Source organism: Bos taurus, chromosome 17, assembly GCF_002263795.3.
Source record: "Bos taurus isolate L1 Dominette 01449 registration number 42190680 breed Hereford chromosome 17, ARS-UCD2.0, whole genome shotgun sequence".
Classification (NCBI taxonomy): domain Eukaryota; kingdom Metazoa; phylum Chordata; class Mammalia; order Artiodactyla; family Bovidae; genus Bos; species Bos taurus.
This window is the reverse complement of record NC_037344.1, coordinates 1,926,438-1,954,193: the sequence shown is the minus strand read 5'-3', so window position 1 is coordinate 1,954,193 and position 27,756 is coordinate 1,926,438. Positions and strand designations below refer to the sequence as shown.

The window sequence follows — 27,756 nt, the reverse complement described above, 5'->3', positions numbered from 1 at the left end:
AATTTTAAAAGAATATATATTTTCCTTTTTACCTGATAAACAGTTGCCCTTAGGTTATCTGCTCTGTCAGGTTCTGTGTTCTGTTTCTGTGAGGGCTTTTGGTCCAAGACTCTCAAAGTCCCTAAATAGTGAGAAGCTGAAGCTGTCGACGGAATCCTCCTTAGAGAACTAGGCTTCTTTAAGAACTCAGAGGTCATTAATCTGAAAAGACCCAAATGAATCAAGACAAACTATTACAATTACAATGGTAGAAGAAAGATTCATTAGATTTTGAAACTACTATATCTAAAAACTACATTATAATTTAATAATTTATAATTACTTTGAAAATGATGTGGTATTTTATTAGTACACAAAGACCCTTTCAATATAATTTAAATTTTATTACTTTAATTTATATATAGCTTCAAAGTAATTTTTCTTTTTAGGTTATTTATAATTAAAACATTTTTTTTTAAAACATGGATTCAACTTACATGGGAAAAAACAATAAGTCGGTTTTAATAGTTTCTTGTATTATTTTGCTACATTGCTGCTGCTGCTGCTGCTACTGTTGTTTAGTCGCTAAGTCATGTTCAACTCTGCAATCCCACGGACTGTGGCCCGCCAGGCTCCTCTGTTCATGGGATTTCCCAGGCAAGAATACTGGAGTGGTTGCCACTTCCTTCTCCAGGGAATCTTCCTGAACCAAGGATCAAACTCCTTCTCCTGCATTGGCAGGCAGATTCTTTACTGCTCTGCTAGGGATAAATTATTATTAAGGTCCTACCATGCAGCCTGGGTCGGGAAGTTCCCCTGGAGAAGGAAATGGCAACCCACTGCAGTATTCTTACCTGGAAAATCCCATGGACAGAGAAGCCTGGTAGGCTACAGTCCATGGGGTCGCAAAGAGTTGGACATGACTGAGCGACTTCACTTCACTTCACCAGAGAAGCCCCATTTTGCTACATAAACCATCTTAAATATAAAGTTAGACTAATAACCTCTAACTTGGGGTTAGTGGGAAAATCTGGCTCACAATCTCTTCTGGTATATAAAATTATTACACCACAGCTATTTCAATTATTTTCATAATGCCAACAATGGCCTCCCTGCTACAATAGCAGATGTGAGTAATTACAACAGAGACCATATGGCCTATAGGGCCAGCCATATGTACTAATTGGCAAATTCACTGAAAAAGTTTGCTGACCCCTGTTCTACTTGAGTAATGATAATTTAAAAGATGCAGAAGGTTTTGATTAGCACCTATGAGTTAGGATTCAGCGTGAATGATGATCAGTTCTTATCATTTTAATAAACCAACTTAGTGCATAGAACCTCAAAGTTTAAAGTATAATTTTACATGTGTTGTTGGACAAAGACACTTAACAGAGAAGGTGAATGCTAGACTTCAGCTTTATTACTACTTTATATCTACTGTCTCAGGAAAAATAGGAGAAAGAAACTCCATCTCATGAGCAATGTAGAACACAGAGGGTCCTTAATCAATCCCTTTTATAAAAGAATATATTCAACTAGGGGGATTGATTATGAAGTAACTAATTCATTCTTCTCATAAGAAGAAAATTAAGAATACCAAATGAAATTTACTTTCAGAAATTAAACTAAAACCTGCTTTGTTGAAATATAAACCTATTACTGAAGGAAAATGAAAACTTTATTACCTGCCAGATGCACTGGATGCTCTATTATTTGTTGATTTTTTATTCTTCATATTTCTGTCTTGAATTGCTTTCTATTAAATAGAAAAGCAAAGGATTACTCACTGTATATATCACAATTATAATTAGAGGCCAGCTGCTAGAAAGTCAATGTTTTTTGAGCATCTACTATGTGTTAAGCATAGTGGTCATCAGGAACAAATAAGGATATCACATTTCAGGGAAACTCACTGATACTAAACACATAAATAATATGACTCATGAAAGTGATAAAGTAGGGTGTAACGGCAGTGACAGAGTGGAGTTGAGGAGCTACTTTAATGCAGGTGATCGGGGAAGGGCCCCTGAGAATGTGACATCAGAGCTCAGACAGATGATGGAAAGAAAAGGGCCATGTGACACTCTGTGGAGACCTTGATAGCTGTGAGAAGCAAAAGCCAGTGAAAGATGCTGAGACACAGTGAGCGTCAGGGAGAGCTGAAGAGCATGAGGTCCAGAAAGAACCAAGAGAGACCTCCAGGCAGTGGCGAGAAGCCTGCATTTTATTCCATGATGAGAGTCCAACAAAGAGACCTTAGAGGGGAATTATTCAGACTTAAAAGCACTTGGTAACGAGTAAGAATAAAGACAAAGATTCAATCAAAAGAAACATGTTATAATCTTACTTGCTATATATAAATCACCTGTTCTAATTTAGAATTACCTCTGTTAAACATTTCTAAAACCTTGTCTTTAAATTCCAGAATACCATTCTTCCTTTTAAGGAATGACTTTTCTACTTTCCACAGACAGATGGGTATTAGCACGAACATGACAGCACAGATGTAAACACATCCCTAACTTGGCATGAGCGTTTTTCCTAAGGAAATATATCTGCGATATGGCTTAATGAACCTTCTCCTTAAAATGTAATAAAAATCTAATAGCCTGTATTATAAAAGTCCTGTTTGACCACAAGTTTTCAGATAACTGTTATTTTCCCCAATAGTAAATATACATATCTACCAGTTAACTGCAGGAGAAACTGGATAAAGAAAACTCAGGAGAAATAGACACTAAAAATGCTCCACCATAAATTTTAACAGTACAGTACTCTAGTGTATTATAGTATATTGCTGTTTGTTGTCAACTCTTTGTGACCCCATGGACTGTAGGCTTCTCTGTTCATGGGATTCTGCAGGCAAAAATACTGAAGTGGGTTGCCATTCCCTTCTCCAGGGGATCTTCCCAACCCAGGGACGAACCTGTGTTCCCCACATTGGCAGATTCTTGACCTCTAAGTCACCAAGGACGCCTGCAATATTGCATAGGGACAAGTAATCCTACATATCACAAATCTGGTTCCCAAGGTAATGATAATAATATTCCTGATAATGACCTGACCTTCCACTTAAATAGGTATGGATGCTGATAAATATTTATTAAAAGATTTTTATTTTTAAATTTTTTAAAGTATTTAAAGATGATATCCAAAGGAATACCTCTTACTAATTCCAAACCCTCAGAAATTATTCCAGAGAGCTATATTTTTATAACGTGAAGACCTACAGAAATCTACCCACTTCTGGGTATATATTTCTGAAACATTTAAAAGAATATTATGATCATATGCCTCTGAAAATTTTAATGAAATGTTGGGCTTTACTGTATTCACTCCAACACGTCTCTGAAGTGAAAATTCCACTGAGCAAGGACCACATGACAGTATGGTATCACTGTCAGAAGATGAGTCTCACACAGACAATTCAGAAGTGCCTAACATGGGAGATAAAACATTTAAGAGCCCTATGTGGAGTTTTAAGGTATAGTATAGAAGGCATAATTTTATATAAATACCTTTGAAGACTCAGTACATAAGATACTCTGAAGTTGTAGTAGTGGTGTATCTTCAGCTGTTAAGTCATCATTCATAATCAGGTGAGCTTTCTCCTTTTCTTCTTCAACGTCACCAACAGTCACTTGACTTTCCTTGGGTTTCTCAAGTGCAGTAGTAACAAAGTCTATCAAAAAGGAGTTCTTTTCATTTTCGGTTGATTTCAAGGAATTATGGCTTTCAGTGCATTCTTCGTTCTGATCTACTTTGTGACAAAGTAACAGAATTAAATCTCCCTTCTGAATTAATGAGGTAGATAACTGATTCATTTGCTTTCTGCTAAATGAAAACTGTCTCTGATCTTTCTTGTAAAATAGAAATGGAGAAAACAACCATATTAAACTTGAATAAACATTTTTCCAAAGTGATCTATAACAGAGAAAATGGCTACTAAACCTATTAAGCATTTGGCACACCTTAGAAAAATATCATATAAGTAAACAGAATGGAATAACCATCTTGAAATATAGACATGCCACAAATGCTTGTATAAATCAAGTAAATGAGATAGCAATATCTATTCTATTTAAAAGCTTGTGTTTCTTACCTGGAACAAAAGGCATAGATCTCTAAGCTACCACAGTTACTAGCAATGGCAGTTGTGAAATTGTACAGATACAGAGAAAACCAAGAATCAGTGCAATTCTAGAAGAGTCTACCACACAGAGAATAAAGTCATCTGCCAGAGTTTTACTCCCACTAAGATGCAGTGTTGCCTCTGATAACAAAAGGGCAGGAAAGGAAGGCCTAATACTCACCATCTCAGTGCTCTAGGGAAAGGCTTAGGCTCTGGCATGGAGGATTCAGTTTTGCTTTTACAGAATTGCTTCTACTATTTTGATTCTATTACACTTTAGAATGTACAACAGAAAATCAGTGCTTTCTGTGCTGATCACCAACTTTCAGTTCTACTAGTACCTGGCCAAACCTGTATCTTCACTGTCAAAGTCTTAATGCTGAGGCTTTCATTACAGCCATTTTTGGGGAACTCATTTTGAGGTAAGCTAGATATAATATCACCTTATAATTCCAATTATGTGTTCATATTTGGACAGTAGTCATGATTCAAAGTATCAATAATGTATTCTGCTAATCAGTGTAGTGTGACTTTGGAGCCAAAGATTCAAATTATGGCTCCATCACTGACCTTGGGTATATTTCCCAATATCTTTGCACTTCAGTTTTTCTCATCTGTAAAATGATAAAAATTATACTACATAGTAAGCACTTAATAAATGTTAGTTATACATCCCAACCTTAGAAACAACTATGCCTTTATATGTCATAGGACTAAGGAAAGAAAGAATGTTTACTTATTCATATCTCACACTGACTGTGTGTTAACTACAGTCCTGTTATATGTGCTTTACATGTACTAATTAATTTAATTCTTACAACCACTCTACTCTTATGCCCATTTTAAAGATCCATACAAAGGGCCAGAAAGGTTAGTTACCTTCTCATGTAGTTGTACCTGGATTTAAGTCCACCTTAGTCTCAATTTAAAAGTTCACCTAACCATTATGCTGAGTACTGGAGCAACAAATACATAATAATAGCTTACCCTGAGTGAATACTCTACTTGTGTCAAGAATTGAGTTAGTGGCTAAAATGCATAGTGTCACTTAATTTTCACAATAGCCTAATGAGTTTGATTATTATAACTTGGTGGATTGAGGCACTGAGAAATTAAGTTCTGCATCTATAACCACAAGGTTAGTAATTTGCATCGTTGAGATTAAAACTCAGGCAAACATAAACATATATTGTTCCTGTAACTATGTGAAGTATTACTCCTTTGGCATACTTACATGACATTCTAAGCAATACAGAAGTTCACAAATAAGAATAAGGTAGGATACTTTAATATAATCACCTGTAATGGAGGCTTTTTCTTCAGATCCTAGTGAAAAGGAATCTTTAAGATTTTCTTTAACAGATGATGATGGTATACTTGTTAACCATGGATCCTATTTAAAGAAACTATGTAAGTTTACTTCTCAAGATTTGTGGAGGGCAATAGCAGTAGTAAGACTACATCATAACTCTGAAATATGCATTATTAGTTTTCTATTGAAACACCATAAGGGTTAAGTCAAAGGAGGTTATAATATACTTTACTTTCAAGTTAAGAGCTAGTTCAGTTCTTTAACTGAAACTTCTAAATCCATTTTTAGCAATTTTTAAAACTACTGCTGCTCTAGAATCAAATCCCAGAAATACTTAAGTATTTGACATCTCTTTCTCTAAGTATATACTTCCTGCTGCTGCTGCTGCTAAGTCGCTTCAGTAGTGTCCGACTCTGTGCGACCCCATAGACGGCAGCCCAACAGGCTCCGCCCTTCCTGGGATTCTCTAGGCAAGAACACTGGAGTGCGTTGCCATTTCCTTCTCCATATACTTCCTAAGAAAGCATAAAGATCGTAGGTCAAAAACCCTTGAAAGTGAAGTCGCTTAGTCGCGTCTGACTCTTTGCGACCCCATGGACTGTAGCCTATCAGGTTCCTCCATCCATGAGATTTTTCCAGGCAAGAGTGCTGGACTGGATTGCCATTTCCTTCTCCAGGGGATCTTCCCGACTCAGGAATCGAACCTGGGTCTCCCGCATTGCAGGCAGACACTTTACCGTCTGAGCCACCAGGGTTTGAAACAAATATTAATAGTTGTTCAAACAAAAGCAATTCATAAAGCCAAGTGCATATGTGTGTGTGTTGTTGATTCAGTCATGTCTGACTCTTCGTGACTCTATGGACTGCAGCTCACCAGGCTCCTCTGTCCATGGCATTCTCCAGGCAAGAATATTGGAGTGGGGTTGCCACTTCCTCCTCCAGGGAATCTTCCCGACCCAGGGATAGAACTCACGTCTCTTTTATCTCCCACATTGGCAGGTGGGTTCTTTACCACTAGTGCCACCTGGGAAGCCCAAAAACCAAGTAGCTATTCCAAATATTTTAGATTAAAAAGTACATAGATTTCATGCACTTTAGTTTTCCTCAAAATTGCTGTATCTGAAATAAAATAATTATATATGAAATGAAGAAGGCAATGGCACCCCACTCCAGCACTCTGGCCTGGAAAATCCCATGGATGGAGGAGCCTGGAGGGCTGCAGTCCGTGGGGTCGCTGAGTCGGACACGACTGAGCGACTTCACTTTCACTTTTTCACTTTTATGCATTGGAGAAGGAAATGGCAACCCACTCCAGTGTTCTTGCCTGGAGAATTCCAGGGGCAGGATAGCCTGGTGGGCTGACGTCTATGGGGTCACACAGAGTCGGACACGACTGAAGTGACTTAGCAGTAGCAGTATATGAAATGAAGTAATTATATTTGTGTTCCTATATGAAACATCGTTTTATAGGATAATACTCTAGTCTAAGGGTGATGATACCATAAGAAGTTTGATTTTTGTTGTATAAAGTTTTTTATTTTTTTCCCATATATTTAATGTCAAAAGCAATAGAGAGAAACCATCTGGGAAGATGGCAGAAGTGCTAGAACACCAGAGTCTACCCTAAGGGATGAAGCTTCACCCAAGGAGATTTGCAAGTTAGTAGCTTTTCTCCTGAGAAAATTTCCCCAACAGTGTAGCTCTAGTAGTAGTGGGCTGCAACCCTACCAGATTTGCTTGAGGAGTCAGAGAATAGAATTTAGGAATAGATGATCAGCCAATAAATTTGGAGAAGAGCTGCAGAGGGCAAGAACCCCAAAATCTGCATATAAAATCCACCTCAAACCTTTGGTTCAACTATGCATGGCATGGAAAAGACCTCAGAGGGCCCTGTAAAACTGTAGTAGCTAGAAAGTGAAAAAACTAAGCAGAAGTTTCAGTCAATGTCCATGGCAAGGGAGACAGAGTTGGAAATTTGAGTCTGGCCATAAAATCAGTATGATAGAACACATGTTCAGAGAAACATAATAGAATCCAAAATGTCTACAACTTATCATCCATAATATTCAGTATTCAATCAAAATATTAAGTAACAGAAAATAGTGACTTATACTATGAATACAAACAACAAAAATAGTCTATAGTAACCAACCCAGCGATGACCCAGATATTGCAATTGGCAAATAAGAACTTTAAAGTAGGTTTCATAAATATCTTCAAGCATTTAGGAGGAAAAATATATACACAGTGGTGGAACAAATGGGTATCTTGTTAGATACAGAAAATACAACAACAACAACAAAAATTGGAAATTCCAGAGTTGAACAGTACTGGAAAAAAAAAATTACTGGATAGACTTAACAGCAGATCAGATATGGTAGAAAAAAGCAGTGAACTCAAAATCTCTGAAGACAGAAACTGAAGAAAACAAAGGGTAAAAAGACTGAAGAAACATGAACATGATCATGAGAGATCAGTGAGACATATTAAAAATTTCAATGCACTAGATTACAAACAAGAGAAAAGAAAAACAGAAAAAAAAATTAACTTCTCATTTTCATGGAAAATATCAGTTTACAGATCCTGAAACCTCAACGAAACCCAAGCAGGATAAATATAAAGAAAAACTACACCTATGTACCTTGTAGTCAAATTATTGTAATTCAAAGAAAAAAGATAAAGTCTGGAAAAAAAAATTCTGAAAGCTGTCAGAAAAAAAACCCAAAATGTTATATAATGAGTACAACAAGATAAATTTCTGCTGATTTTCTAACAGAAATCATAGAGGTCAGGAAAAATGGAAACCTATAGACAGCTGGAGGTAGCAGAAGAGAACTGTCAGCCAAGTACATATTCAGCTAAGTCATCCTTCAAAAATGAAGATGAAGTGAATTTTTTTAGATAAGTAAAGACTGAGCAAACCTGTCACTGGCAAATCTATATGACAAGAAAAATAAAAATAAGTTCTTAAGATTGAAGGGAAATAACATTAGAAGGAATATGAATCTAAAGGAAGAAATGAGGATCCTTAGAAATGGTATATAAATCTAAGAAAACTACAAATGTTTATTCTACTCTTTTAGTTCTTTAAAAGTCTAAGACTAAAAGTTTAAAATCATTCACCATAAAATAACCATTTGGTCAAAACAGATATCACAAGGAAAATTAGAAAACATATTTAAAGGAATGATAATGAAAATGAAAGTGAAGTTGCTCAGTCGTGTCTGACTCTTTGCAACTCCATGGATGGAGTAGCAGGCTACTCCGTCCATGGGATTTTCCAGGCAACAGTACTGGAGTGGGTTGCTATTTCCTTTTCCAGGGGATCTTCCCAACTCAGGGATCGAACCCAGGTCTCCTGCATTGTAGGTGGATGCTTTTACCATCTGAGCCACCAGGGAAGTCTGATAATGAAAATAAATGTCATCAAAAATGGGTGCTGTTAATCAAGTGTTAGAGGAAAATTCATAGTTTTTAAAAGTTTTGATAGAAAGGATGAAAAGCTTAAAATGAAGGGACACATTTTCTAACTTAAAGATAAGCAAATTAAACCCAAAGAAAATAAAAGAAAGAAATAATAAAGAATAAAAATCAGTGAAACTGGATACAAACAATAGAGAAAACTAAGTCAACACTGGTTCTTAGAAAAGTTTTAACAAAACTGAGCAATGCCTATCAAAATTTAACAAAAAAGACAGAAAACACAAACTATACATTAGAGATGGAAGATGGAATGTCATGATAATTTTATTGCCATCAAAAGCATAAGGGAATATCACAAACAACTTTATAAATACAGCATCTCAGAAAAAGTGGTCAAATTTCTAAACAGACAAAAATTACTAAACTGATGAAGTAGCAAATGTGAATACCAAAGTATCTATCCAATAAAGGAAAAAATCAAATTTAGTATCAAAGACCTCTCCACAAAGAAAATTCTAGGCCCAGATAATTTTGCTGGTGAAGTCTCCCAATTCTGGGAAAAATGATACCAAAATTTTGGTTTCATACCAAATTTTAGAAAACAGAAAGAGACACTCCCCAATTCATGTGATACCCATGCCTGACAATAACATTATAAGGAAAAAATTATAGTCTGCCTCCATAAATACAGATGCAGAAGTCTTAACAAAATATTAAGAAATAAAATCTCACACTAAAATAACCTACTATGATCGACCAGATTTTACCCCAGGAATACTGAGTTGATTTAACAGAAAAGTATAGATATGTATCATCATACAAACACACACATGAAGGAAACGTAGAAGTGAGGCTGCAGCAGAATAGAAAGCGTCACCCTTTCCATATCCAGCTGTGACACTCGAAGGAAAGTAAGGCAGTAGAGAGAGAGGTGCAGTGTCATATAAGAATCCATACATAGTTTAAGAGACATAAGCATAGTTGAATGTGGATGATAACAGACCTTTCCAGAAGCAAAGATAATGGATATAGGAGAAAGAAAGGTTGACAAAAAATTAATGGAAATCCCTGAAAAGGCGGGCTTAAAGAAGATTCACAGCACGCTCAGGAAAATTTTTTAATCAGGAATAAGAAAGTTTTAGATTATTAAAAACAGAAGTATTTCATATGCCCAACAATAAAATAATAAATCTACATTATGGGCTATGTTACCATCATTAAGGTGAATGTAGTCTCAAGATCACCTAGCAACACAGAAACACTTCATGAGCTCAGTGCTAAGAGATTAAAAAAAAAAAAAAAAGCATAATATAAAACATTATGAATGTTAAGATGACAAATATGATAAAATAAGTATAGGAAAAATAGCCCCAAAGGGAATAAGAATAATGAACATTGTTGTTATTAAGTGGTGGGATTATGAGTAGATATTTTTCAATTAAACTTCTTGTCATTATATAATGTTACTTTAAAAACTTTAGGAATACTTTTTTCTTTAATCAAGGGACATAACATGCATCACAAAGAGGATTTAGTTAGGCATCACTACCAGTCTGAATAATGTCCCTCAAAATTTATGTCTATCCTGAATCTCAGATGGAATTAATTAAGATGAGGATATACTAGACTAGGGTGGACCCTAAGTCAAATGACTGATGTCTTTTTTTAGAGGAAAGTGAGGAGAGACACAGAGACCAAGGGGAAGAGGCCATGTGATGATGGAGACAGGGATTAGAGTGATGCAGCTGACAGCCAAGGCCCACCAGAGATTCCTGACAACCACCAGAAGCTGGAAGGAGCAAGGAAGGATTTCTCTCTAGAGCCTTCGGAGAGAATATGACCCTACCCACACTTCGATTTTGGACTTCTGACCTCCAGAACTGAAAAAAAAAAAAACTTCTGTTGTTTTAAGTCTAATTTGTGGCAATTTGTTGTAACAGCTACCGTGAACTACCATAATATCCACTTGGTCAGATGATCTTATTCAATATACAATAACTGTTTGGCTTTGATAAGCCCATCTCTTCTCCAGATTTTTATAACAAATTAGGACATACCACACTAAAGTTAGAAAGGCTTATATCAAATTGCCAGCCTTACTGGTAAAGCTAACCTACAGGACAAGAGTGGAATAAGAAGCCTGCTGTAATCACACTTCTGGTCTGAATTGGAGAGATCCATTCATTTAGCTGTGATACAAAGGACTTTCTCTGTCTCCCTTTGTACCACTTCTCTTACTCACATCTGAACCACAGAGGAGTCAGAAGAAAGAAGCTTAGCCAGGTACTGTTTAGTTTTCTCTGATCTGCTTAAGCAGATTGTGGAGCAAGAATGTTCTGCCCATACTTATCCCTTCTGAAATGTGAGGTGGAAGTTTCCTAGCCATAGTGCAATTTAAATACAGGAGGCCAAGTGTTCTTCCCTAATGACAATACACAGTAAACTCCTGATGAACTGAAGGATCATACCTACTCCCATTGTGGTATCCCAAAAAAGATAGGACACTGCTGTGACCATTCAATATGCATTTGTTGAGAGATTAAAACCAAATGAATAAAATGACACCAGCCATAAATTATACAATTAAAATATGTGTAAATATATACTTGCAATTAAAGTGTTGCAAAGATTCAAAAGAACTGCACTGTTTTTTCACATTTAACTTTCTCTGATATTGGATGCATTAATTAGCAGTTTTCTTCTTTCTTAGCAGTACACGAAATAATTCTGCATCTTTGCTCTATCTTACAATGCAGTTTTAGACCCAATAGAACATATTTTAAAAATTAAAGTTCCTTGTCATTTGCTGAAGAAAACGTGTACAACACACACAAACACACACATGCATGTACGCAAATATTCTCTTTCTCTTATAATCAGATGCAAAAATCTGAATCAAAATACAATTCAGCAACAGTGCTAACCTCAGGATCAAGGTTTTCAGAGAATGCATTCCTCTCAGCTTCTGGTTGTCTGTCATTTGGCCTTGGGAGGAACGAAGGTGTGGAATGTCCCTCTAAATCTTCGTGTGGGACAGTTTCTTTATTGTTTCCTAGGCTATCTTTCTTCTCCCCATGGCTGTGCTTTTTCAACATGCTCCTTGGTCGAGGTGAAGGCTTAAATTGGCTGTCTGCTTCGAGGCTGCTGTTATTTTCTGCAGAAAAATACAATGCTTTAATACATTTAATACAGTAAAAAAAAATATATTTTTAAGATGGTCATGGCTTCTCCTACACCCCAGGTGCCACCAAACTTCCCTCCTCTTTCCAAGCACCTAGCACCTTGCCTCTGTCCTGGAGAAGAAGTCCACACCCTTCTCTACAAAGAACTCCAGAAAGTAAAAGTAGGTGATAGTTGACAATCAAAAAAAAATTTTTTTAATGGCTGCCATTCTGACAGTAACTAGTATACTTCACTCTTGTGAGTAGTTAACTATTCTACTTTATCAACTCTCATAGTATTAACAATTTTTTTAAACAAACAAAACCATGTCTTGATTTTAGCCTTTATAAAATGAGGCAGTTCAGCCATCAAACCTTTATTGAGTGTCTGCCGCCAGGTCCCGTTCACATCACTCATATGAACAGATCTCAGAATCAAGACACTGGCAATGGCCCTGTCCTAGGATTTTAGAGGTTGGGGAGGGAGATGATTGTAAACAAATACAATTATAAGACAAAGGTAAGTGCTGTAACAAGTATGAAGACGATGTCGGTACAGGGGTAGAAGAGCCAATGTCCCTGGAAAGAGGAATGGAGATCTCGACAACTTGTGAGCTGCTGTTCTCCGAGTCCATAAAACCTCTCCAGCAGTTATTAAAATTTCTCAGTTACTATTTCCACTACTTCTAACTTTAAAACAACAATCTAATGCTGGTATACTTTCAGCCCTCAAAACAAGGTATACAGTTTTTTTATATGAACTTTTCCCTAAATTTCACCTTTTACATACATACATATATATATATATACATTTCTCCATTGTCCTACCAATGTATTCTTCTGACAAAGCTGCAAAATTGAATACCTTTCTCTTTTTTATCCGTAAGTGGGGTTATAAATCCTGCTAGAAGATTCTATAGTCAGACCTAATTGGAACCACTATAAATGTTTCACTGCCAATTTTAGGTATGTCCTAAATTCTGGTCAAATGTCCAATTTAAAATCCAAGAGTTATCCTAGATTCCTCCCTCAAAATCCAAAGCATCATGATACCCTATTGACTCTACCTCTAAATATCTCTCATTTATTCCACTTTCTGCAACCCCACTGTCAGTTCCTTATCCAGTCTTGCCTAGATTACTGCCTCAGCAGCATTTATAAAACACAAATCAGATCACACCACCCCTCTCCACGAAATTCTTCAGTGGCTCCCCATCATCCAGTCCTGCAAGTTCATTGCCTCCGAACAATATAAAAGGTTTCAGTCTTGTCCCTGGCTAACTATGCTGCCTCGTCACTGGCACACTCCTTTGGTAATCTGTCCTGATATGCTGGGCTCGCTCTCCTTCTGCAGTTGGGCCATCTCTCTTGCCACCAAACTTTTACCCTAGTTCTTCCTCTGCCTAGGATGTCCACTTCTGGCTTCTCCTGACAAATGTTTGCTTGTCTTTGGAATCTCAGTTTACACAGAATATTATATAAAGCTTGATAAAAGGTTTTTTGAGTCTTTTTTACTGTAATAACACTTAACAGGAGATCCATTCTCTTAACAAAATTTTAAGTGCAGAATACAGTATTATTACCTAAAGGCACAAAGCCATACAGCAAAACTCTAGAACTTGTTCATCTTGCTAACTGAAACTTTACACCTTTTGACTAGCAATTCCCATTTCCCTCTCCCTCTAGCCACTCATAACTACCATTCTTACATTGACATCTTAACCCCAAGAGTGATATATTAGGAGGTAGGACCTTTGGGAGGTGATTATGTCATAAAGGCAGACCTTCATGAATGGAATTAGTGCCCTAAAAACAATGTTCTAGAAAGTTCCCTTGCCCTTTCCACCATGTAAAGCTACAATGGGAAGCCTGCAACATGGAAAAGGACCCTAACCAACCATATGGGCCCTGTGATCTCAGACTTTCATCCTCCAGGACTGTGAGAAACAGATTTTTATCAATTATAATTCACAGAGTTTGAAGTTTCTGGTTGTGCTGACCTGCTAAGCTACTTCAGTCAGGTTTGACTCTTTGTGAACGCATGGACTGTGGCCCACCAGTCTCCACCGTCCTTGGGATTTTCCTGGCAAGAATACTGGAATGGGTTGCCATTTCCTCCTCCAGAGGATCCTCCCAACCCAGGGATTGAACCTGCATCTCCTGCATTGGCAGGTGGGTTCTTTACCACTAGCGCCATCTGGGAGGCCCCAGTAGTATTTGGGAAGTATTTGATTACAGCAGCCCAAATGAGTAAGACAGTATTGGAGGATTGGTACCACATCTCTAATGCTGCAGTAACAGTTACCATCACAGTGCTTGTAACAGTGAAACATATCATACAAACAACAAATATGTGTGGATAAATAAAATGATCTGCCTATGAACAAATGCTGAATAATAAAGTGAAGAGTAAAAGCATTTATAGCATGCTTAATTTATGCCAGATTGCTCTAAACCCTTCAGATACATAACCTCATTTAATTGTCTCAAACCCCTTGTGGTGGTTCAACTATCGGCCCCTTTCACAGATAAATAAAATGAGGAGCAAAGAGCTCATGTGCCTATGGTTATAAACTCTAGTTTGTGGAATTAAAGCAGGAGCACCCTGGCTCCAATGCTAATGGAGTCAAGGTGCTCCTGCTTTAAAGTTAAAACAAAGACAGCATACCTTGTAAAAATTACTTTCTACAATCACCATCAATGTGACCATTACCTGATAAAGTGAAAGAGTTTGATTATTGTACTTTTTACAGCAGAAAATTTAAGTCTGAATTTGGCAATAAGGAGTTCATGATCTGAGCCACAGTCAGCTCCCGGTCTTGTTTTTGCTGACTGTATAGAGCTTCTCCATCTTTGGCTGCAAAGAATATAATCAATTTGGTTTGGGTATTGAGCATCTGGTGATGTCCATGTATAGCGTCTTCTCTTGGAAGAGGGTGTTTGCTGTGACCAATGCATTCTCTTGGCAAAACTCTATTAGCACTTGCCCTGCTTCATTTTGTACTCCAAGGTCAAATTTGCCTGTTAATCCAGTTAGCTCTTGACTTCCTACTTTTACATTCCAGTCGCCTATAATGAAGAAGACATCTTTTTTGGGTGTTAGTTCTAAAAAGTCTTATAGGTCTTCATAGAACCATTCAACTTCAGCTTCTTCAGCATTACTGTTTGGGGCATAGACTTGGATTACTGAGATATTGAATGGTTTGCCTTGGAAATGAACAGAGATCATTCTGTCATTTTTGAGATTGCATCCAAGTACGACACTTTGGACTCTTTAGTTGACTATGATGGCTACTCCATTTCTTCTAAGGGATTCTTGCCCACAGTAGTAGATATAATGGTCATTTAAATTAAATTTGCTCAATCCAGTTCATTTTAGTTCACTGATTCCTAAAATGTCAATGTTTACTCTTGCCATCTCCTGTTTGACCACTTCCAATTTGCCTTGATTCATGGACCTAACATTCCAGGTTCCTATGCAATATTGCTCTTTACAACATCAGACTTTACTTCCATCACCCATTTATATCCACAACTGGGTGTTGTTTTCTCTTTGACTCCGTCTCTTCATTCTTTCTGGAGTTATTTCTCCACTGATCTCCAGTAGCATACCTACCAACCTGGGGAGTTCATCTTTCAGTGTCCTATCGTTTTGCCTTTTCGTACTGTTTCATGGGGTTCTCAAGGCAAGAATACTGAAGTGGTTTGCCATTCTCCTCTCCAGTGGACCATGTTTTGTCAGAACTCTCCACCATGACCCGTCCATCTTGGTTGGCCCTACACGGCATGGCTCATAGTTTCATTGAGCTAGACAGGCTGTGGTTCACGTGATCAGTTTGGTTAGTTTTCTGTGATTGTGGTTTTCATTCTGTCTGCCTTCTGATGGAGAAGGATAAGAGGCTTATGGAAGCTTCTTAATGGGAGAGACTGACTGAGGGGAAAACTGGGTCTTGTCGGGAGCTGGTAATTGACAGGGAAGCCTGGTGTGCTACAGTCCATGGGGTTGCAAAGAGTTGAACACAACTGAGTGACTGAACTGAACAGCAGACAAGCAAGAACAAAGGAAACTTTCAGGTTCTAATATTTTTATAAAGCATTAAATGATAGGCAGCAATATCTCATGATATTAAAAATATTAAGTTCTAAACATGATAAAGAAAAAAGTCTAAAAATTTAGATAGAGCTAAACTTGTTAACCACATTACTTCTTTAATGAATAAATTATTCATTTATATATTCAAATACTTAAAGAATTCTACATGCCAGGCACTAACCAGCAGACTCAACTTTGTCCTTCAACTTGAATAACCTTGGAATAATGATTTCAAATATTTTATACCAAAATTCCATTTCCAGAAGCATCAAGTTTTCAGAAAGAAAAAAAAAGTCTATACATTATCAAAATGTCTTGTTTCACTATCAAATGTGAATGATTACCTATTTCAGTAATTATTTTTATACTACATATACTGAATTGCAAATGGTTAATGATTGTTCAAAAATTCAGTATTGCACATTCATAATCCTAGGGCCATCTTGTGGTCAAAGTACAGTATTTCTCTAATTCATTTTGTCACAGGTTTTAAAAAAGGTATTAAATAGATGGATTATTGCTGATTATGTACCATAAAGTTTTAATTATATACTTATATCTATATCAGACTAAGTTTTAGCTTTTATAGAAGGAAATGGCAACCCACTCCAGTATTCTTGCCTGGAGAATCCCAGGGACGGGGAGCCTGGTGGGCTGCCATCTCTGGGGTCGCACAGAGTCGGACACGACTGAAGCGACTTAGCAGCAGTATGCTCACAGTTTCTTATTACCTAATGAAAAGCTTTTCAGAATCAGGACAAATAGAACAAACATAATCTATAAAAATAGATTTTTAAACTCAACTATGACTAGAGAATACTACATACTCTATCTTTCATAAAGATTCACTGTGCATATGTCTTTATTAATGGTTCCAAGTAGTTCTCTCATAAAGAAGTCGGTTTAAAATTTCTATAACTCTGTGTTTTCCCCTTAATACAATGATGAACAAACTGTGGAAAATACTGTGGAAAAAGGTGATTTATTGGATTACTCACTATTTGATTATGTTTTCCTTCTCTCCATTTTTTATTTTACTCAGTACACTGGTAAGGGACATTTTAGCAAGTAAATTCTGTTTCATTAGACCTTGTGCTTACACTTTTGTAGACGTTTATAGTTTGAGACATACTTTAGTGTGATGAGTGTGTGCTGTCATGTCTGACTCTTTGTAACCCCATGGGACTATAGATCGCCTGCCAGGCTCCTCTGTCCATGGAACTTTCCAGGCAAGAATACTGGAGTCCTCCTCCCGGGGGATCTCCCCAACCCAGGGATCAAGCCCACCTCTCCTGCCATCTCCTGCAATGGCAGGTGGATTCTTTACCACTGTGCCACCTGGGTACATTCTTCAAACAATTCTGTAGGAAGGGAGAGCAAGGTTCCTCTCCCTCCTCATGAGGACAGTAAGGCTTACCCTATTGCTAAGGTCAAACATAATTAACATACAGTGGCTTTTTCCCTAGTATCATTGCTGATTCATGTCTTCTCATTTGAAAGTGGATAGGATTGTCAGGGGTGGAAAAAGGAGTGGGTCCCTAATACATATCTGAAATAAAGCTTTGCCTGAGGTTATCCATGCTATCTAATATATAAAGTATGAAATACTTCCCAGTATTGTATTTAATGATTATATAAAGGAAAGAGGTTTTTGTGAAGGTTAGTATCAACTACTACTGTTTTCCATAAAACATAAAAAGACTGGAAGACCCCAAATCCTTCACCTTCTCTGCCCTTGTTCCTGCATGGTAGCCCAGGGGATCTCACGGCAGTTAGTGCCTGATTCACTCCATCCCTGCTCCTCTGTGCCCAGGGCTCAATAGAATTGTGGAGAAACTATTGTAATGGTCCTACCAGGAACTTCCCCACAGAAAACTGAGTTTTAGTGGATTTTCCTGGGGAACAGAGAAACCAAATGGAGATTCTCTTAAGGAAATCTGGAGGCTTAAACGATAAAAGTAACAACACCTCTCTCTCCCATCCCCATTTCAAATATACAAATGTCACATAGATATTCTGGCTGCATGGAAATGATTCTTTAGGACTAGCCCCAACGCTGCTCTCTATCCCTAATGTTTGGAGTGTGAGATGGATTAGAAAGGATTCCACTGTAGTTACAGTGCTAAAAGCAAAACTGGAGCTCATATGTCTACGCGAGGCTGGATGTGGATGCTCAAAGTTCTTGCACCTCCTGCATTCATTCAGTCTCGCATCTCTGCTGGTGCCTGATAGGAGGCCAAAGAACTTTCAGTCATCCACATCCAGCCTCGCTAAGGCCTATGAGCTCCAATTTTGTTTTTAGCAGTGTAACTACAATGGAATCTTTTCTAATCAATCTCATACTCCAGACATTAGGGTTAGAGCAGCACTGGGGGAGTCCTTAAAACAATCATATCCATGCAGTCATTTGCCAGAATATTTGTTTGACATCTGTATATTTGAAATGGGGGTTGGAGGACGGGAGGGAGAGGTGTTGTTGCTCTTACCATTTAAGCCTCCAGACTTTCCTGAGAATTACGACTTTCCTCTATGGTTCTGGGTTTCCCAAGTCACACTAGTGGTAAAGAACCTGCCTGCCAATACAGGAGACATAAGAGACGTGGGTTCGATCCCTGGGTTGGGAAGATCTCCTGGAGGACGGCATGGCAACCCATTCAGTATTCTTGCCTGGAGAGTCACATGGACAGAGAAGCCTGGTGGGCTACGGTCCATAGGGTCACAAAAAGTAGGACACAACTGAAGTGACTTACTACACACAGACGCACCCAACCTCTACACAGCCAGATCTCCAATTTATGGACTTCCTTGGTGATTCACATAATAAAGAATCTGCCTGTAATGCAGGAGACCTGGTTTCAATCCCTGGGTTAGGAAGATCCCTTGGAGAAGGGACCCACTCCAGTGTTCTTGCCCTGAGAATTCCATGGACAGAGAAGCCTGGCAGGCAATAGTCCATGGGGTCACAAAGAGTCAGACAGGACTGAGAGACAAAAATTTTCATTTTCATTTTCTATACTTCTAGTATTTTTATTTATATCTGCAAAATTGAAATGTTAAGTCTGTCTTTTTTCTTAAATATTTATTAGCTCCTACGTAAAAATATTTTGTAATTATCTTAAAATAAATTTTCAAGAAATGCAATTACAGTAACCTAACAAATTACCTGAAGATGTACTTTTGATCCACTCTAATATTCTTGCCTGGAAAATCCCATGGACAGAGGAGCCTGGCGGGCTATAGTCCATGGGATCGCAAAGAGTCCAACACAACTTAGCGACTAAACCAAACCAAACCAACAAATTACCTGAAGATGTACTTTTGATTGGAAGAATTCTAGGTTTAGTTTCCATTTTAATTTTCTCTTTTTCAACTTCCTGTTGTTTATTTTGAGATTCAGGTAAGGGATTTACAACCATGCCTTCACCATTATCAAATGCAATGTCATCGTTTTTGATAGAGACTATTGGCTCATGTTTCCTCACATCATTGCTTGATTTCTTTGTTTTCAAAAAAGACAGTTTTGGAGAATTGTTTTCTTCATCATCTGATATGTGAAAATTATTCATTTTTTTATTAACTGAATTTTCATCTACTGAGGTGTCAGAAAAATCACCTAAGGAAACAGAAAAATAGAAGAGAAAAATATTTTCAATAGTACATTTTAAAGTTTTGAAGGTTACATTAATCAAAAACATTACGTTAAAGGCTAGATATGAATTTACAACTGTGAATAGATTTGGAACCCTAAAAAAACTCCTAACTTAGGCAGTCTATAAATTAAAATTTTCAGTTTCATTTATTTAAAACATACTTACTGAGTATGAATAGTGTATCAAGTCAAGCACTGTGCTTGCTCTGAGAGAAGTCATTCAAAGGTTCTTCAAAACAACAATCAGTCATAGACATTTAGATTTTGGACTGTAAAACTTATTTATTTATTTTTTTCAAAAACTTCATCATATAAAATCAAGAATATTTGTAAATGGAAGAATTAGCTAATAATGTTTTTCCAGTAAAATTTTGGAACTGCTATTCCATCCATACCAGAGTATTAGATTTTATTATGAGAAGAAGAATAAAGAATGCTAACTTAACTATACAGTAATGATTTAATTATTGTTCTGGTACCTTTTACAGAGAACACCGAGAGTTTTTCACTGAATATCAAAGAATAAAACACTGAATTTCAAGTTCAGAATTTTGTATGTTTATCTTGAAATGTGAAATGTTAATATCTTACATAACCAAAGAAACCAAATTAATCATACAGTACTGACATACTGGGTTTTTTAAACGGATTCCCTTTCACAGCCAAAAAACCTTGATTTAGAAAAAGCATTATAAAAGTGATTCTGATGTACCCAAAGTTCAGTTCTATGGTCCCTAATTATTACCTCACTGTAGGTCTCATAGGGTTGGCCTTAAAGATGAACGTATCATCTCTAATATAATTTACCACTGACAAGCAAATCTGCTATCAGTTACTTTTCAGTTTTGTATACACATTCAGAAAAAAACAAGGACAATCATACAACTTTTTGAAAATTAAGAGTGACTTTTTATTCATTAAAAAGTTGGAGACCTAAAACCAGTGAATTCACTGGTATTATTTTAGAATGGTGATTTTAGTTTGTTTTGTTTTCAGGTTTCGGCTATAAATAACTAAGGAAGCAAAAAGAAGACATTTCTTTTCTCACGGTCTCACATACCAATCTCATCACTGTCAAAGTCATCTGAGTATTCAGAACTTCTTTGTCTGGCTGAGCGAGCTGTAATTGCTTTTATTAGCTCATCCTGAAATGAGATAATTAAAATCAGTCGCCACCCAAATGTGTACTCTCATATGTAGAATTAATTCTTTAAACAGATAATGCTTGATTAATAACTGCTTTAAAACTCAGATTTCATTCATCTAACAAATATTTACCGAAACTCTACTTTATGCCATGCACCCAAACTCTAAGAGGCAACACAGAACATCACAGATGACCCCTTTTTTCATGGAACTTACAGTTTAACAAGAAACACCAAGAAAATTAATTGAGGGACTCTATCTGGACCAGGTTCATTATAAACTGATATTTGGAAGAAACTGGTATTCTTCATGATCTTTTGTTTCAGCATATTGCTATTAACAGATGTAATCAATACCATAAATTGAGACCTTCAATTCAAAATTGTAGCAACTGGACACAGAAAGCTTAAATGTTATTATGTTAAACCAGAAAAAAAATTAACAATATTTATATGAAAATGGCAATTAGAAGTTGCTATTTAACTTTCACAAGCGAATTTAACTTTTAATATACTAAGAACCTAGTATTTAGTTTGGTAGTCTTAAAGCCACACAGAGGAGCTGGTAATACTAGAGCCCAAATACAATCACCTGCAAAATCTCAAAAGAAACATAGGATTTACTCATGCTCTTTATAGGACTGCTCTAGGATTACTTTCAAGTCCAATATTCCTAATACAGGAATTACCTTGTAAAATCATTCAAAATAAAAATACTTTACCTGGAAAGTAGTTCTTTTGGTGACTTTTGGACTCTTTGTATACGCCAAAGTTGTGCTAAAAACTTCATCAGACATAGTGTGTTTTAATTCTCGACCTTTATAAAATGGCTAACCAATGATAGGAATAATTCAACCTCTGATGATGGCTGAAACACACAAAAAACAAGTCAGAGATTTTTGCATGCTTGAGAATTTGTATTATTACATTTAATGCTTCCTTGGCCACCAGAAAGTGAAGTCGCTCAGTCGTGTCCGACTCTTTGCGACCCCATGGACTGTAGCCTACCAGGCTCCTCCGTCCATGGGATTTTCCAGGCAAGAGAACTGGAGAGGCTTGCCATTTGACCACCAGAAAAGCCAAACAAAAACAAGAAAAGCATCATTGAGCTGCATGTTCACTTCAACAGAGTTCTTGAAAATAAATAGCAAATTCTACCAACAAACTGGTTGTCAAAGAGAAAAGAAAATTCAAACTTAAGTTATCTTAGTTTTACAATTATTTTATTATCCTAAATAAGTTTTACAATTATTGCACTCACTTGAATAATGAGCGCAATGGCTTGTTGCCAATTAAAACAGAAACTTTTCTACCTCTCTTCCATTCAAAAGTATAATATTGCCTACAAAAGAGGCATATTTATTTAAAAGGCTACTTTTATTTTTAAAATGAAGTCTACTTTTATTTAAAAGAAAGTGAAGTCGCTCAGTCGTGTCCGACTCTTTGCGACCCCATGGACTGTAGCCTATCAGGCTCCTCCGTCCATGGGATTTTCCAGGCAAGAGCGCTGGAATGGATTGCCATTGCCTTCTCCAGGGGATCTTCCGGACCCAGGAATGGAACCGGGGTCTCCCGCATTGCAGGCAGACGCTTTACCCTCTGAGCCACCAGGGAAGCCCTTTATTTGAAAGCCATACTTACTTAAAAGAAGAGTACTGTCAGCATAAAGGATCATCTAAGAACTTCATCATTTAATTTTTTTTTTTCTTTCACTCTTCCCTCTCACAAAAATGTTAATACAATTAGATAAAACAAAATGAAGTTGCTCCAGGAGGAGACTGCCGGGCCGCCCCGCTGCCCTCCGCAGCGCGCGGGGACCGCTCTGGCCCTACAAGGTGGTGGCGCACTGTGCCTGACCGCTCGGCCCATTGCGGCCGACCCAGCAGCCACCACTAGCCACGCCAGTGCACAGCCGAGCGCGGCTCCGGCCCCAGTTCTCCGCGACCCGCAAGTCCCGCCTTCTGTATTCACCTGGCATTCCTGCGGAGGGCAGCCAGCAACCCGAGAACCCAGCGGCTGGCCCCTCTACCCGGCCTGCCCCTGGCTGCTTTCAGAGACCTGGCTTCTTAGGAAGCTTGGAGGCGAGACGAAGAACGGAGGTGGGGGGGCGGTTGCTAGGATACAAGATCTCTGGGAGGAAGTGACTACTCCTGCCCCGGGCCTCGGGTACCTAACACCGCCCTGCAGCCCTACGTGTCACTGAGGCGACCGCCCAGAGGAAGGAAATGACGTCAGCCACTCTGGGTCTGGGGAGAAGGATGTTTTACCTGTCGCCTATGCTTCAGTCGTTACCTAGGAGACGGGACCCGTCTGGCTGCCTTAGAGTTGGCGCCTGCGCACTGAGAGTTGGCGCCTGCCAGTGGCGTGAGGGGCTTCATCAGCGCAAAGCATATCCGTTGTTTTGCCACAGTTGTCACAGACATGAAGTTCTGTGAATCGGAGTAGTGTACTGACAGACTAATGCACTGATAGATGGGACAGAAAGGCAAGATAATGTCTTTTGCAGGCTCAGGAGTCAAAGGGCACATTTGAATCCTGGCGCACCTCTCTCTATCCATGTGATGTCCTGCAATTTAAGGTCTGTATACCCTAGTTTCCTCTTCTGTATTAAAAAAAAAAAAAAAAAGGAGGCTATAATATTAATAATAACCTTAATAGCCATAAAGAAAGCTGAGCGCCAGAGAATTGATGCTTTTGAACTGTGTTGTTGGCGAGTACTCTTGAGAGTCCCTTGAACTGCAAGGAGATCCAGCCAGTCCATCCTAAAGGAAATCAGTCCTGAATATTCATTGGAAGGAATGATGTCGAAGCTGAAGCTCCAATACTTTGGACATCCCACGCGAAGAACTGACTCATTGGAAAAGACCCTGATGCTGGGAAAGATTGAGCACAGGAGGAGAAGTAGACGACAGAGGATGAGATGGTTGGATGCCATCAACGACTCGATGGACATGAGTTTGAGCAAACTCCTGGATGTTGGTGATGGACAGAGAAGCCTGATGTGCTGCCGTGCATGGGGTAGCAAAGAGTCGGACACGGCTGAGTGACGGAACAGAGGTGAACTGGTGTTGCTGTGAGTATTGAACGAACTTATGCAGATGGAATACTTGAAAGATTGCCTGGGATTGCATTCCATCAGTGTTAGATAACACTGTATGTAACTCAGCCACAAAGGGCCTGGACAGAAGTCATTCCTTGGCCACACAGCTTAAAACCCATTCCAAGTGTTTCTTTAATGTAAATTCTTTGGGTATGTACTCAGTGGATATTCTGGCAAAAATTAAATCAGTCAACAAAATAAACTAAAAGGGCAGAGGACTGTGTGCTGATAAAGTAACCAAAAATAACAACACTTAACTAGCGTAGGTAATCCTTAACAAAATAAACAAACAAACAAAAAAGACACTTCTTCAAAGACTTTAAAATAACAAGGATTTCTACTATTTTTTTTAATTTAGAAGAAGCTTAATCCTAATTGAATTGTCTGAATTTATTATTCATTGACTAGTAAATTAAACTTGTTCTCAGTATTTTCCCCCCTACCTCTGAATTTTTTTTCACTTCTTCAACAATTTATTTATAAAGAAATCACAGTGGATACAAGTTTAATAAATCAATATGTTGAAAAACTAAATGTGCATAGCAAGAAATACTAAATTTAGTTTTTTAAAAAAGACAGTTCATGCTTTTAACAATCTGTGCAATGTAACTTTTTAAATACAGACTTCAGTTTATGCTCAACTTGTTTGAAAAATTTAGTTTGATCAACATTTGCTTAACTTCGATGTTTTCAAGAAATTCTTTTTTAACTTTTTACTTTGTATTGGATTATAGCCAATCGATTATCAATGTTGTAATAGTTTCAGGTGAACAGTTAAGGGACTCGGCTTCTCATATACGTGTATATATTCTCCCCCAAACTCCCCTTCCATCCAAGCTGCTACATTACATTGAGCAGTGTTCTGTGTGCTATACAGTAAGTAGGCTATTGTTGGTTATCCATTTTAAATATAGCAGTGAGTACACGTCCACCCCAACTCACTAACTATCCCTTTCCCTCATGCTTTCCTTCCTACAACCATAAGATTGTTCTCTAAGTTTATGGGTGTCTTTCTGTTTTGTACATTCATTTGTATCTTTTCTTTTCAGATTCCACATAAAAGGGATGTCATATGCTATTTTTCCTTCTCTGTCTGACTTACTTACACTCACTATGGCAATCTCTAGGCCCATGTTGCTGCAAATGGCATTGGTTTATTCTTTTTAATGGTTGATTAATATTCAATTGTATATTGAGAAACCTATATGCAGGTCAGGAAGCAACAGTTAGAACTGGACATGGAACAACAGACTGGTTCCAAATAGGAAAAGGAGTACGTAAAGGCTGTATATTGTCACCCTGCTTATTTAACTTATATGCAGAGTACATCATGAGAAACGCTGGGCTGGAAGAAGCACAAGCTGGAATCAAGATTGCTGGGAGAAATATTAATAACCTCAGATGTACAGATGACACCACCCTTATGGCAGAAAGTGAAGAGGAACTAAAGAGCCTCTTGATGAAAGTGAAAGAGGAGAGTGAAAAAGTTGGCTTAAAGCTCAACATTCAGAAAACGAAGATCATGGCATCCGGTCCCATCACTTCATGGGAAATAGATGGGGAAACAGTGGAAACAGTGTCAGACTTTATTTTTGGGGGCTCCAAAATCACTGCAGATGCTGACTGCAGCCATGAAATTAAAAGACACTTACTCCTTGGAAGGAAAGTTATGACCAACCTTGATAGCATATTAAAAACCAGAGACATTACCTTGCCAACAAAGGTCTGTCTAGTCAAGGCTATGGTTTTTCCAGTAGTCATGTATGGATGTGAGAGTTGGACTGTGAAGAAAGCTGAGCACCGAAGAATTGATGCTTTTGAACTGTGGTGTTGGAGAAGACTCTTGAGAGTCCCTTGGACTGCAAGGAGATCCAACCAGTCCATTCTAAAGGAGATCAGTCCTGGGTGTTCTTTGGGAGGAATGATGCTAAAGCTGAAGCTCCAGTACTTTGGCCACCTGATGCGAAGAGTTGACTCATTGGAAAAGACTCTGATGCTGGGAGGGATTGGGGACAGGAGGAGAAGGGGACAACAGAGGATGAGATGGGTGGATGGCATCACTGACTTGATGGACGTGAGTTTGAGTGAACTCCAGGAGTTGGTGATGGACAGGGAGGCCTGGCGTGCTGCTTTTCATGGGATCACAAATAGTCGGACACGACTGAACTGAACTGAACCATATCTTCTTTATCCATTTTCTGTCAATGGACATCTAGGTTGCTTCCAGGTCTTGCTATTGTATCAGTGCTTCAATAAACATTGGGATGTCTGTATCCTTTCAGATCATGTTTTTCTCTGGATATATGCCCAGGAGTGGGATTGTGGGACCCTGCATATGTCCATATGGTAACTCTATTTTTAGTTTTTTAAGGAACCTACATACTGTTCTCCATAGTGGCTATACCAATTTACATTCCCACTAACAGAGTAGAAGGATTCCCTTCTCTCCACACTTTCTCCAGCATTTATTGTTTGTATTTTTTGATGGTAGCCATTCTTGCTGTTATGAGGTGATATTTCATTGTAGTTTGATTCATATTTCTCTAATAATTAGCAATGTTGAACATTTTCATTTTCATGTACCTCCTGACCATCTGAATATCTCTTTGGAGAAATATCTATTTATGTTTTCTGTTCTCTTATTGATTGGGTTGTTTGTTTTGATGCTTTAAGTATCATGAGCTGTTTGTAAATTTTGGAGACTAATCCCTTGTTGGTGATATCATCTGCAAATATTTTCTCCCAATCAGTGTGTTGCCTTTTCATTTTGTTTGTTTCCTTTGCTGTGCAAAAGCTTTTATGTTTAAGTAGGTCCCATTTGTCTTTGTTTTTATTTCCATTATTCTGCAACATGTATCAAAAAAAATATTGCTGCAATTTATGTCAGAGAGTGTTCTGTTTTCCTCTAGGAGTTTTATAATGTGCAGTCTCACATTTAGATCTTTAATCCTTTTTGAGCCTTTTAAAAAATATGGTATTAAATAATTATCTAATTAAAATTTTTTTCATACTAATATATATTCCTTTATTAAATTTTCTTAAATTACTAAAACATTTTAAAATGTCTTTTGTATCCTCTGCTGATGGTATGCTATAATTTATTTAGCGGGTTTCCCTGTGATGGACATTTAGGTTGTTTACATTTGTTTGCTCCTGAGAAATGTGTACAAGGCTTGTGGGGCAGACCTGCATAACAGAGATGGGGGTGCTCACCCAGTACCCCGGCAGTGCTAACCCAGAGACAGTTTGTCATGTTCACAGCAGTTATATTCCCAGGGGCTCCAGAGAACTCATAAATGACTGAAATTGTCTTCTTTGATCACCCATCCCACTGCCAAGGGCAGAACATCCAGACCACTCTCTTAGCTTGCTGTTCTTATTGTTTAGTCACTAGGTCATGTCTGACTCTTTTGTGACCTCATGGACTCTAGCCCACCAGGATCCTCTGTCCATGGGATTTCCCAGGCAAGAATACTGGAATGAGTTGCCATTTTTATTTCCTTCTCCAGGGGATTTTCCTAACCCAGGGATTGAAATCACATCTCCTGCTTTGCAAGCGGATTTTTTACTGCTGAGCCACCCTCTTAGCTCAGTTCAATCCAGTTGCTCAGTCATGTCCTACTCTTTGAAACCCCATGGACTGCAGCACACCAGGCTTCCCTGTCCACCACCAAATAGCTGTACAGATTTCCCAACACCATTTGTTGAAGAGACTGTCTTTCCAACATTGAATAATCTTGCCTTCTTTACCTTAGATTA

General features: G+C 37.9%; 1 protein-coding gene and 1 long non-coding RNA gene across 8 annotated transcripts in view; one reads left to right on the top strand and one right to left on the bottom strand.

The window, feature by feature from the left end:
- Positions 1-23,038, bottom strand: part of MAP9 (microtubule associated protein 9) — a 48,883-nt gene extending 25,845 nt beyond the window's left edge. Inside the window, exons 1-9 of one of the 7 annotated variants that reach the window (XM_024977427.2) lie at positions 22,869-23,038; positions 21,620-21,765; positions 20,813-20,897; positions 19,408-19,716; positions 11,774-12,003; positions 5,414-5,507; positions 3,501-3,742; positions 1,668-1,738; positions 33-201 (exon numbers count right to left, since the gene is read on the bottom strand). In XM_024977427.2, the coding sequence (XP_024833195.1) occupies positions 33-201; positions 1,668-1,738; positions 3,501-3,742; positions 5,414-5,507; positions 11,774-12,003; positions 19,408-19,716; positions 20,813-20,897; positions 21,620-21,694 (1,275 nt within the window). In that variant the 5' untranslated portion in view covers positions 21,695-21,765; positions 22,869-23,038. Of the gene's footprint in view, positions 1-32; positions 202-1,667; positions 1,739-3,500; positions 3,743-5,413; positions 5,508-11,773; positions 12,004-19,407; positions 19,726-20,812; positions 20,898-21,619; positions 21,766-22,538; positions 22,692-22,868 lie in introns of those variants that run through there. The other 6 variants (XM_059876153.1, XM_059876152.1, XM_024977428.2 and 3 more) reach the window with 6 other exon arrangements.
- An 83-nt stretch (positions 23,039-23,121) lies between these two features.
- On the top strand, positions 23,122-26,596 carry LOC132342568 (uncharacterized). The gene is made up of 2 exons (XR_009490975.1): positions 23,122-23,970; positions 25,047-26,596. It is a non-coding gene; the product is annotated as an uncharacterized lncRNA (long non-coding RNA).
- Positions 26,597-27,756: the final 1,160 nt, after the last annotated feature.